We start from the raw sequence: 13,890 nt of genomic DNA on the forward strand, positions 1-13,890 counted from the left end.
TATTTCCCAGTTCAATAGTCTTTACCAATGTACAGCATAATATTCTTCAGTTATAATTCAGATCTACCTAACTACGTAGAGTAAATAATTGATTTTATTTTTTATTATTTATTTATAATTGTGGCAAAATCAACCAGAAGGATATAATTATTTTCTTTTAAAATATTTAAAATAGCATCTCTCTAAAAATATCACAGAAAAAAATTATGTTGAGAATTCTTTTGTATTTTATTACTTTACATTGTTTCATGAAGAATATGTATAGAACACATGTTCTGTGATAGTCTAAATGCTCAATTATATAATTTTATTTTCACAATCATTAAGAAGAGATTTACCTGACCTGTGCTGAAACGTCCTTTCTTACTTGTTGTGTTGTATTGAATCAGTTGGACACATCATTTAAACAAGAAAACAAGATAAGTATTTGAGGCTAAATCCGCAATTAGAAGTAGCCATCTCAGTGATCAGCTGTGGATCTGCACTGACTATAGTTAATGAGTAAAACAGAGGCTCAGTATGGGATTCAGAGGAGGCAGTTTGTCATAGAAAACCATGAAGAAAGCTGTTAAGTCCATCTTCTTGATCTCTTAGATCTCTTAGTCAAAAGGAACAACCATGTCCTGGGGTGCATCAAGGACAGCACAGCCAGCTGGTCAAGGGAGGTGATTGTCCCACTCCACACTGCACTGGTGCAGCCCCCACCTCCAGTACTGTGTGCAGTTTTGGGTGCCTCAATATAAGGACATCAAAGTATTCGAGTGTGTGCAGTGGAGAACGACCAAGGTGGTGGGAGGTCTTGAGGGCAAGACTTATGAGGAGCGGCCGAGGCCACTTGGTTTGTTCAGCTTGCAGAAGAGAAGGCTGAGGGGTGACCTCATCGCAGTCTACACCTTCCTCTTGGGGGGCAGCAAGGAGGAGGTGCTGATCTCCTCTTTGGTGGCCAGCGATAGGACACGAGGAAATGGAATGAAGCTGCGTCAGGGGAAGTTCAGATTGGACATGAGGAAAAGGTTCTTCACTGAGAGGGTGGTCGGTCACTGGAACAGGCTCTCCAGGGAAGTGGTCATGGCACCAAGCCTGTCAGAGTTCAAGGAGCATCTCGACGATGCTCCTAGTCATATGGTTTAGTTTTAGGTAGTCCTGCGAGGAGCAGGGAGTTGGACATGATGATCCTTCCAACTTGAGATATTCTGTGATTCTATGTTTATCTTCCAGCATAGTACCCTAACCATTTGCCTACCTGTCTGTTCTTTATCCTTACTCTGGAAGCTGAACTATTTGGAAGAAAGAATTCAAAATTCATGGAGTTAGGGAGTAAGAAAAGGAAGATGTCTACGGTCTAGTACAGTTAGGATATCTGATGGAACAAGGAGAATTATGGCTTCCAATCCTTACTTAAAGGATTGTTTCTGCATTTTATCTGATAAATCTTTATGTAAAACGTATTAAACCCCTGTTGCATGGTTCAGAACAGACCTCTTCACGAAACTGCAGGCCTGGAGAATCATTCTGCCTCTTGATCACCAGAAATGCATAATCTATTACGTAATATGACACTGTTTTCTGCATCACTGCTCTTAACACTGTAATGTAATGAATATACATTACACACAGATGGAAATACAAAAAAGCATAAAATTAAGTTTCCAAATGGAAATGTAGCACTGAAACAATGTTCTAACCTTTTGTGACATTAAGTTTTAATTGATTTATAGGTAAATTTTAATTCCAATTTAGAGTTAGATAATTTCAGACATTTTTTATAAAAATCAGTTTTTCAACTCATGGCCATGACTGACAAATTCACTTTTAATTAACACATAATTTCATATTATTTTTTTCTGGTTTTAATTAACATTTAAGTATTTAGGTTTTTATTTATTAATCTTATGGTCTGTTTCACATATTACATGAACTGAATCTGCTAGTTTTGCAAATTATTATAGTTCAGAATCTTCAGATGTTCTTCATTCCTATGCCATAGTTCCAAGAAGAACATTTTCCTTTTGCATGCTTTAAATTAAAAGCAGATCACTTTCTTTTGTAGGATCTGCAGCTGATCTTTGTAAAATGGCTATGGTGGAGATTTTTACTTCAGTTGTCAGTTCTCCAACTTTAACAGCCAGGTTAGTAATGAATGACTGCAAAACTGTTTGATTTTAAAACAAAATTAGTTGAAATGAATGTGTTTCTGGCATTTTAAGCAGCTGTAGAAATATTGTGCATGCCTCTGAATCTTTTAACAAGCAAGGACATGTGGGATGGATTTATGCATTCAAAGTTATATCTTTGTGCTTAAATGGTTGGATGTGTAAATCCGCGATGAAGTGCCCTGGAGCCATTTAAACTCAGATCTAGTTCAGTGGTAGTTCCGCATCTTTGAAATCAAGCCCACTGATCATATCCTTCCTGTATTTTGAGTGTATTGTACAATGGGAATTGAAAAATCAGTGTGCTGGGAAAAAAACAGTGATCAGGAAACCAGTGCTCAAGCAAAATAAATGAACATTTTTTATGCTTGTATAGATGGCTTTCCTTTGCTAAAGAAAAGCTAGGTTATCATGATTCTCTTCTGTTGTGACTGCTCGTAGTTGGGTAGGAGATCACAGAATGTCCTCAATATTTTTATGCCACTAGCAGAAATAATGAAATCTACTTTTCCTGTAATAAAGGATGGAGGGGATGGTGCAGAGAGTCAGTGAGCATTATTATTTGCTGCAATAGAAAGATACTTTGAAGGCAAACATGCAGAAAAAAAAAAACAAAACAAAACAAATAGATTCTCATCTTTTGTAATGCTGTAGTAAACAATCCAGTAGAACATGAATTTTTGCAGCAGAAGTTCAGATAAAAGCAGAGATAGCAGGTAGTACAGAACATCAGTGTTACTGTCATCATCCAGAAGGGGAAATAATGAAAACTTAGCTGTAGCAGTCATATATTAAGGACCTCAGTGGGACTTCAGGTCAGTACAAAGTAACAGGGTTTGGCCTTCCAAACATACTTTGCAATTATGTGTGACATCTAACCCTATAAATACTCTGTGTGTGTTTGTGTGTGTATCATTTACACACAGCAGTGTTGTCTAATTTGATCAATGTTTCAAAATGTAATTTCTAATTACAAATACAAATTGCATGTGTTGAATTCAAAGGTAGAGTAACTCCTACGCCAAAAATAAAACTTGTTCTGAGTTATACTCTTAAGTGTTCTTGAAACTTTTTGAGCAAAATACCATTGAACTATTAATAAGAAAAAAAGAAATAAGTGGCCTGCTAGTAGAAATCTGACATGGGAAGTGGTTCTTTGGTGGAGATACTGTGTGCATTCAGACGATACATTTATGTATTAAATGTTGGATGATATACTTTAACACATTGCACTGTACATTTTGGGGCAGATTCTCTATGCTGATTATAATTAAGAGATCAGAATCTGGCATCTGTGGCCTGGTTGAAAATTTCTGTAGCAGGCATAACTTTGAGTTAGATTAGCAATAGAGCACCTGCCTTCTGGGACAAGCAGCCAACAGCCTTTAGTGGAGGAGGCAAGTGGAAGTGGTGAGAGGGCAAAGAACATACTGCCTTCTGCAGTTCCTACCTAGCACACAGATCTTTAGGTTCAATAACTAGCTGTTTGTTGTAATTCTGAGAAAGCCAAAGTTTTTTGCGACTAATGCCGTGTCTAATAAAGTTGATGAATGTTTTCTTCTCTCAACAGAAAATTTTACTTGAGTTGTCCTTTCTCAAAACTATTTCTTTTAAAGAAGTAGTGTCACCAAATGGCTAAGGAGGTAACAGACATGGGGAAGTATCGAAGTTTTACATGTTGAATTTCCTTGTGTTGTGAAAGCACAGGGGAATGGCTACACCAGGCATCAGAACAGTATCATTGCCTCCTTCTTATTCCTATCATAAATGTCACAGCTGGGAAAGACCAAGACTGCAAGGGCATCTAAAAGAGACAGACTGTTTTAAACGAATTTTGAACTCCTGCCAGCCATTAACAACTGGATGGCTTTGCTAAAGGAGGGCCTTTTAATAGTCACTAATGGCTCCTTGCTGTAATATTTAGTAGGTACTTAGAAGCCAAACTTGACAGAAAAGCACAATCATTGGCTTTATAAATTCTGTGAACACTCACCTGGTTGAAAGGTGGCATTTGAAAGCATCACTGTGGTCTTGCCAAAAGAGTGTGGGACTAAAACTTGAACGTTTGTGTTTTCACTTGTCTGCCAGGTGACATTCAGTTAGTTATTATTACAGCAGTCTGTTGATTTTCTTAGCAGTCAAGTCAGGATAATGATCCTAACACCCTTTGTAAAGCGCTTTGAAAAATATTGTTAAAAGGAAGTGTATACATAATTAGTGCTGTTGTTGTAACAGTTGGAATGCACAGTAGCTCTTCCAAAATGAGAAATATAATCAATGTCCCGTTATCACCACATCAGATCATATTCATTCCAAAGATAGCACACTACTATCTTGTCTTTTATCTTCACCTCCTTGTAAGTGTTTTTCTTTTTCCCTATTAGAACTTCTAATTTTGGAAACAAGGTTTTCACTTTGAACAGCATATCAAAGAGAAATATCTTTTATATATGTTTTAGAAGTGATTACAAACCCCACATTTGCACTGAGAGACAGTATCCTATTAGGCATAGCCAAGTAGTGGCTAGTGCTCAATATTTTATCTTTCTTACCTTGGAAAAAAAAAATAAAGTAAATTCTAGATAAGGTCTTACAGTTTTTAGTGTTAGTTTGCAGGTATGTTTGCAGACTTCTCCACTGACAGCACTGCATTCATTTTTCATATGCTGTAAACTGTTCAGCTGTAAGCAAGCTCTGACCCAACAGTATGAAGCTTCATTTTTTTAGGACTAGCAGTCAGTAGATTTTTAGTTATTGTTTGCACATATGATACTGCATTTGGAAGTCAGGGAAAGGTAATCAAATTACATTTTCGTGATGCTTCATCAGAGAGGCCCTCTTGACAAGACAGTATATTCCACTGTGACTGATCAACAGCTGTTCTGTCAACCAGCAGTCTAATTTTTCTCTTTGTGTTTCTTCATCTTTTAATTTAAATGCCAGCCTAGCAACTTATGCTGTTGACAATGAAATCTCAATCAGTTACTTGGAAATAATTTTACAGAAATGGGGAAAAGTAGCATTAAATGCAATACATATGATAAGGAACTGATATTAGTATGGGTTGGCTACTGGCATCAGTGTTAACATCTCTGCATTTTGTGTGGCACTGATGAGTAATCAAAATGATTTCTTCAGCCTTCTTCCATATTACCTAGATCTTTGTTAAGATGCTGTTCTGCTGCTGGTGGCTAAGTTGCTTACTGAAAATGTGCTGCTGACATAAATTATTCAAGCGCCAGCTTTTACCTGTCTGATACAATTCACAGAACCTCCACACAATGTTTCCTGCAGGCAGATGATAGCAAAGAAACTTCTGAAGTGAGATCAAGTCATACGGTAGCAGCTAAAAGAAAGATTTATGGGATTGATGAGAGCAGAAAGGTACTCAGTGAATTCAGATGGACATTTGTAGTTATTTTCAGTGTTTAAAACATCATTTCAGTGGCAGATGCATGGAAACTTGGTAAGAAAGAAGGATGCTGGCAAATTGTGGAAGAATTGCTGCCTATAGCAATTCTTGTAAAAATTATCACTTTGTAAACTGAAGATGCATTGATGTTACCCAAAGTCTACCTGGTGCTACACGGACTTCTCAGAAAATCATTAAAGATGATAATGTCCCAGCAACATGCAAATTAAATTTAACAGGTCTACAGAACTAAAGAGTAATTTGGTGTGAATCCAGCAATTCTGCTTTCTCACCAATTTATTGTTCCTTCAGCACTGGAGTTGTGCCACAAACACACAGCTTTACTTCTCACATGTCTGGAGCCTAGTTAAAGAGACAGGTTCAGCAACAGGCCAGATATAAATGAATGATATGAAAAGGAGGAGCCACCAGCAAATAAAAAGAAAAGGCACAATCTCATTTTCTTGGTCCCAGCTGCTTTTCAATAGCAGTGGATGTTGGAGGTTTTGTATCTCTTCCTCAAGGAAGAAACCCTTTAACCAACGTAATGATTTTCTGAGTTGGTGAACTGTAAATGCTACTCCCTTCTGCACAGATAGCTAAATTAGTTGGAAACAGCCCTAATTGTCTCAGGAACAAGCACTGTGTTATGTGACCTGAATTTTTTCAGAAACAAACCATGTGATAAATCACAAATGATTCATTTGTTGGAAGTTAGTTAGACAGAAGAACCTAGAGGCATTTTTACAAGGTGTGTAGGAATTCAAGCATTAGTACTTTATTGACTGCTTATTGTTTCTCAGGTTCATACAAAATGACATACTAATAAAACCAACCTCTTGATTACACCATAGCTTCAACCAAATACATTCAGTAAACTGATTAGTGCAGCTGCTACGCATGATGACTTTCCTTAATTCTGGGCATAAATCTTACGTCCCTTTATCTGTTTCTTCAGGAATTAAAGAATGATTTTACTCACATTTCTTCTGTAGCAGTTATCCAGGATTTTCAAGTAAATACTTATTGCTCTGGTACTCTGCCCACAATTCCCAGATATGGTTGCTGATTTGCTCTAAAGGATTAACTCTAGCAAGATAGTCAACTTTTATCCTTAGCCCAATACTGGAGAAATAGAATCACAAGGAAAGGAGAAAAGCTTTGGATTCTGCTTGAGAGGAGAATAAGATTTTTGTTCCACAGACATACGCTTTTGTTTCAGTAGCAGAAGGAAACATCCTAGATCACACTGCTATGTCAGAAATGACTGTGAGCTCTCCGTAGCTGCTGTCTCAGTCCAGTATGTAGCTCTCTGCTTCCCAAAGAGCCAACATTGTATTTCTAGGTGTGCTGTGACTTACCAAAATCATTACTCTCCTCAAGCATTCAAAGCAGTATTTTGCATGTATCCACAAGATGGTGAACTGTTACCTGAACTCTTCATGCATAGTCAGCCAGCACAAGTCAGAATCATAGAATCATAGAATCATTTGGGCTGGAAGGGACCTTCAGAGGTCATCTAGTCCAACCCCCCTGCGGTGAGCAGGGACATCTCCAACTAAATAAGGTTGCTCAGAGCCCCATCCAGCCTGACCTTGAATGCCTCCAGGGATGGGGCTTCCACCACCTCTCTGGGCAACCTGTTCCAGTGAATGATTTATTCTTGGTAGAAACAGCTACATATATTAAATATGGTTAAATATCACAGCCCAAAGGGACATTTATGATGTAGCAGGTTTTCCAGTTTTCCTTTATGTGGGTCATTCAACACAAATAAATAATTTTAGTTTATAAAAACCTTTTGTAGGTCACCTTTTAGATTGGTATGTTTTAAACCACGTTGGGTATACACAAAAATTCTATTCTCTTTAACTATCCGTCTATTCAGCTTCCTGCTCTTCATGTTGTAGCTGCTGAGAAAGCAAATTTCACAAGTTACCTGAATTTTTATAGTTAAAATGCTAAAATATCAAAATATCTTGGTCTTTATTATGGAAACAGTGAAAGAGGTAGCTTAAAGTTAATGCAGGTAACATCTATGCAGGCATGATATATCTGAAGCTATAGCTTTTATACTGCCACATTAGAAGTCTTTATAAATGCAGCTTCAAAAGAAACCTTAAAAATCTACAAAATACTACAAAATTGTCATAAGCTTATTCCTTAGTTACATGACAACTTAATAGGCATTCTTTCCACTGGAATCTATGTACTTTTGTGGGGAAACTGTGACACAATTAAATAACAGGTAGTATTAGTAGCATCAGAATAAATTAATACAGTTTTAGTGTAGAGAACATAGAGATTTCTAAGAAGAATTGGATCCAACATCCGTCTGGTCCATTATCACTGAGTGTGGCCTATAGCAGATGCTGCAGGAAGAAGGTGTAAGATTTGTAGTAGGATAGCCTGTCTGCATGTAGATTTTCATCTTGCTCTGATTGTGGGGACGAGTCTAAGTTCTGAAACAGCAGATTTAAAAGTCTTCCCCTAAAATCATTGTATGTCATAATTTCCAAATGTTCTTGAAATCCATACAAGTGTTTGTTACATGATTAACCATTCTGGCTTTTTCTGGCAATATGTTTCAATTAAACTTAAATAAATACTTAAATAAATTTCAAAACTTAAATAAATTTCAATTCTGGCAAAATGTTTATAACTTTTTTTATTGTACCTATATAAAAACTCAACTATTAACATTGTCTTATGTTCTTAAGGAATGCATTACAGATTTTTTTTTTAAATTTAACTGGAGTTTTTACTCAAACAAATAAGCTATGATGGATTTTAAATAATTTATCTTTTTTTGCTCCTTCTCCAAAGAAAATCCTTTGGCTTTAGGAAATCTCTTGTTCAGTTATGATTTAATTCTCAGCATGTCTTCAAATTAGAAATAAAATGTGTAATTTTTCATGAAAATTTTACGCTTGAGTACTCTAGCTCAGAACCAGGCAAGCTGATGGTGCCATGCCATTTTTTTTTCTGAAGATGTAGAGCTAGCCAACAGGAAGCATCTTAACTATTTTAGTCTGGGTTCTCAGCCTGGTTCTTAGTCAGAATAAGGTGTCCTTAATTCCTTATAGAATCACAGAATCAGTTAGGTTGGAAAGACCCTTAAGATCATCGCGTCCAACTGTATTATGCATGATAATCAGACCCTCTTATTTAAAGCTTTCCCATTTGCCCAATTTTAAACATTCTTTTAATCCATTTTCTGTTCAAACTCTTAAACCAGCCAGCTTGATGTAATGTGTGAGTTCCTTTCAGACATTCTTTAAGCAATATACTTAGCACCTTACACATATGGCTTAGCCTGTCTCATTCCCTTCCTTCGTGCTGCTTGTGCTTAGTTAGACCTCCCATGGGAGTGTCAGGGGCTGTGGTGAGAGAAGTAAATAGAGACAACAATAAAGATTGAGGTGAGTTTTGAGGAGTTTGGAATAAGCATGTGGTGGGTCCAGATTGCCTGCTACCAAACAATGGAGTAAATTAACTGACAGTCTGTAGGAATTCGTTGGTGTTTTACACTTGGTGTTATCTTCATGCAGACTAGTCTGGAAAACTAGACCACGTTATGCTTTGGATGTGTTGTTAACAGCGGTAAAAATTTCTGTGGTGATACAAAAATCTATCACAAAAATGAACAGAGGGCTATTCTCTGTCTAACTTCAGGTGTGCAATGTAGGTAGCTGTTTTAGGAGGTGGTACCCCCACAAACTCAATGCATAGAGTTGGGGTTTTCCAGATGTCAATTCAGAACATCTAAGTCAGAGCCTGCCTTAGTCCCGTGACTATAAAAGGAGCATGAATTTAATTAGTTTGGGCATCTCTTGGCACATTGTAAAGGCCTGAAACACTGCACATGGCTGTTAAAAAACAGCTTCTGAGAAAGACTACTATGATGATCTTGTCTTTTTTTTCCCAGTCCTACACTGGCGTCTTCTATGGGGTGTTCCTACAATAGAGTCTGCAGCATGTCATGCCACAACGCTCTCATTTGCAGTTTAGACAAAATGTTGTTTCCTTTAATGGTAAAGAAATACAGTTGCTCGCCAATAAGGTGATAGCTGTTTTGTGGAAGTCAGTTCAATACTGTGCTTATTTCTAGGCAACGTATTTGATGTAGTCATGGAAAAACTTGCAATTCTGTACTTTAGAACAGAGAGGTCCAAATCTGGAATATATTGCTTTACAGTAACAAACAAAATCCTCATTTGTTCTTATATTAGACAAACTGGCCTGGTACTAGGAAAAAAAATATACTATAAAGAGGCAATATGGCCTCATAAATAGAATACTATGTAATAAAAACTCTTCATGATAGTTTAATTTGTTTTGGCATATATAAGTCAATAATATGATTATGATATAGTAATGATAACTGGGTGGATCCATTGAAGGCCGAGCAGCATAGTCTCTGTTTTTTCACAGGAAACTGGATAAATGATGAACGTAGTGTTGAAGAGAATAAAGAGAATTTTCTTTTTAAAATTCTGTGGTGCAGTATAATAGTTTAAGAAGCACATTGTGTGCTGGGCACACTAAACTGATGTCAAAAGCCGTATTCTTGGACTTGATGATCTTTGAGGTCTCTTCCAACCATAATGATTCTATGATTCAGCCTGGCAATCACAGAAATACTTCTGCATTTGAAGGTGCAGGTTATAGCAGTATCTCCATTCTACACCAGAGTCATACTCAGATGCAGGTCATGTTTCTCAGTAAAAGAAATCATGTGTGTACTCATAAAAAATGATGCCTAATCTGCAGGCAATCAAGAAAATAGTTAATAAAATATTAGCTTGTAAATCAAAGGTCATCTTATCATCTGTAAAACAACAAAAATACTAGTCTCTGCTTAGTTTGCTGTTTCTAATCTAGTTTACCATACCTTGTAGCAAGAGATAATGAGAGAAGCTTGCTACTTCAATGTTCCTTCAAAGTGAAGATAATTCAATTAAGCTATTAAGCAAAAGTATAGGGTTTTTTTCGAACTTCTTTCACTCAAGGTGTGCAATGGGTGGGTGGGTGCATGCAGTGAAATGGTGAAAGCTATGAATTTTGAATGTATAAATTGCTTTGATTTTTTCTTTCATCTGTATTGATGTCAAATTGAATGCTTCCTTCTGTGGAACAGCATATTGCATGCAAGTCTTACTACTTTAACAACCCTGCAAAAATAGAGGTGGCATAGTACTGTAAACCTGAAAGAGTAGAACCCATTAAGTTGATGTGAGATGTATAAGAAAAAGAGATAAGAGATCATAAAAAAAAATCTAACTTGTTTGATGAACATCAAGGAGGAAATAGTATATACTATTCCACTTCTTGGCATCAAGCTAGGAAATCATGTTTAGTTTCAATTAAAACTTATGTAATATCTTTCATTCAAAAATAGAAGTGTATTAGAAATACTTATTTCTTGGATCTCACATCTCTGAGATAAATATTAGCCCCATTTTCTAATTGAATGTGCATTGCTTAGCAGGAGAGTAGCAGAACTAGACAGAGAACCAGCAGTGCTAACTTCTAGTTCTGTATTTTAGCAGACAGCATATTGTCCTGAACTTCAAATTAATCACTAGATGTTTAAGATGGGGGAGATGTAATTCTGCCACTCTGTGCAGTTCCTCAGTTAACTGGCAGTATAACTGAGCTGATAGGCTGTACTATTTAGGATGATAAGCATTGAGAAACAGGGTCCTTTAGCCCAGATGGAGAACCAAGCTAAAGTAGCAGTGCTGCTTTCAGTAGATAACTGGAGCATGTAGAGTTGTGTCAAGTCTACCATGCTGTCCAGACAGAAGTTTTGAGTTCAGTTCACATTGGTTCCCCAGGTTTTCTGACTCACATAAGGTAGCACTGAGTTCTGGTCCAACGCTGTTCTTCCTGAACTCAGTTTTACTTTTAGCGTGGAGATAAGCTGATCAGTTGATCCAGTGCTGAGTGGCTTTGAAAATCCAATTCTTTTTCCTCCATTCCTAAATCCTGATAAATTTATGATAAAATTTTTAATGTATATTGCAAATTCTTCAAAGAAAGGACTTTTCCTTACCAAATACTCAGAAGATATGGTGCTCTAATCCTGACTGAAGGCATGAGACACTACTCTAGTACAAATAATAACCAGTCTATCACATTTTCATTGCACTGGTTTTATCAATGCAATTATTTTCATTTTTTTCCATTGATTCACAGTGTATTCATATTTAATGTTCACAGTTCTTTCTGATTTATATCTTTTTACATGTCATTTCAATGATTATGAGGAATCTCTTGCTTTAATTAATTTACTTGCCTTAGAAATGATAACTTTTCATGTAACTGTATTCTCTTGCTACAGATGATCCTGGTCTTTTCATCTATTTCTTTTTGTATCCTCTGTCCCAATTTCCTATTAGAAATATGTTAATCTATTTCACTCTGCTTCTGACGGTATTGTAAGTGACTAATAATTTAAGATCTATTATTAGAGCTCACCACACTGTTAGTCAATGTCACATTGTAATTTAAGGCAGTGTGAAACTATCTTAGGATATTTTACTGAAAGCTGTGAAAAGTTATAAGTAGTAACTGTATTGATGTTTCAGCCATTTGTAAAGAATTATTTACTTGAATAACTGCTAGGTATTAAGAAAAGTCTACAAGGGACATTTAATTTAAATGTTAGAAACAAGTTGCAAAGCAATTTGGAAATAGATGTTACAGTTTCATGACTTAGACTCCCAGCTATAATAATTAAAGAAGTAATAAAATAAATGTAGTAGGAATACAGTCTAATCAGATACACAGTGTTTATCCTTCCTTCCTGAGAACTACACTCAGGGCTTATATGTGCTAGATTATATCTATTCTGCTATGGACCTGATTCAATCAAATATATTTATTATTTCCATTGTGAAAGTACTTTTGCACCCAAACCAACAATTCAAGGTGCTACTCCTGTAAGCACTGAACAATTAAGTCAGTCCATATGCAAAAGACCTATTGATACAGAACTAATACAGACAAAGAGAAAAACAAAACAGCAGTATAAATTCATGACAAAACAACTGTAACTGAAGAGCTCAGGTAGAAGTAGTTGCATGGATTTCAGGGTGTTACTGCTTTCAGCACTATGCTCTGCCCTTATGAAGGCAACTGTCCTCATAGCAGAGGCAGCAGATCAGGTTGTGTATCTGTGCCTACATTTTTGTTCTTCAACCCACTTTTTTGACAGCACGAGGACACCTACTTTGCACTTAAGTGAAAAGATTATTTCCTGGAAAGGACTCAAATCACTGGCCAACTAGGAGTTAATATTGGTATACCAGTAAGCCAAGTACTCTTACTATTGACCTCATTTGAATTAGTAAAACTCCCATTTGCAACCACATTTATTCCAGCCCAACTTGAAGAAAACAAGCTATATTAACAAAACACAGTCTGTCTCTATAATTTCTTGCCATTTTCTGCAAATTACATTGGTTTTAAGTAACACCTTGTCACATCATCAAATCCCTGAATGACATTTATAAGCTAGTAAGCACATTTTGGCTTTGCAACCATGGCCTTCATGTTTTCAGAATATATGGACTAGCAATCCTTTTAACTCCATTAATGATTCTTTCATTTTCTTAGGGTGTTTATTTTCACTTTAACATATCCATTGTGCATGTGACAATTAGTTGATGATATGAATGGAAAGCACTGTTAGAAATTTCTTGCATATGCTATCTAAAGTCTCTGAAATTTTTCAGGTTAATTGCCCAGATTCATGACGAGTTGTTGTTTGAAGTAGAAGATTCTCAAATCCAGGAGTTTTCAGGTAAGTACAGTCGCTCTTTTTCTTTCTCCCCCACCCTCTTTTTTCTCCCTATAACCTGTGATTTCTCAGAGGATAAAGAATTAATGTATCAAGAAGGAGCACATTGATTCTCATGATTAAGAAAATGTATACTAGGCAGATTTTTCTGAATGTTTTCAACCACTGGCTCTTATGTGGATAAAACATGATATACTCCTCATCTGGAGTTCATCAGCGTGCTTATTTGTATTTAGTTTTCTTGTGAACATCGCCTCATCCAAAGTGTGAATCCTGTAAAGCTAAATAATAATACTTTCTCCAAGGTTTCAAAGGGGTTTAGAAGGAAATAAACCAGCTTAAAAAGAATGGCTTGGAAAGTAACTTCATAAATACTTATGATTGAGGCCTATTACATAAAGAGGTATGGAATTCTTAATGTAAGATTATAATGTACTGTAATTTCTAAGTTAGTTTACTGCTTTTCTTGTCTTGAGAGAACTTTATGATGGAACTTTCAAGGTTAAGGGTTAGTAAAA

General features: G+C 36.3%; 1 protein-coding gene across 1 annotated transcript in view; it reads left to right on the forward strand.

The window, feature by feature from the left end:
• LOC104167626 (DNA polymerase nu-like) overlaps nt 1-13,890 on the forward strand; it is a gene marked incomplete at its 5' end in the record, with an annotated part of 78,986 nt that overhangs the window by 53,699 nt on the left and 11,397 nt on the right. The window contains 2 exons of the mRNA XM_009707936.1: nt 2,051-2,129; nt 13,308-13,375. Coding sequence (XP_009706238.1) covers nt 2,051-2,129; nt 13,308-13,375 — 147 coding nt within the window. The remainder of the gene's footprint in view (nt 1-2,050; nt 2,130-13,307; nt 13,376-13,890) is intronic.

This window comes from Cariama cristata, unplaced genomic scaffold (genome assembly GCF_000690535.1).
Source record: "Cariama cristata isolate BGI_N322 unplaced genomic scaffold, ASM69053v1 scaffold12319, whole genome shotgun sequence".
Classification (NCBI taxonomy): Eukaryota; Metazoa; Chordata; class Aves; order Cariamiformes; family Cariamidae; genus Cariama; species Cariama cristata.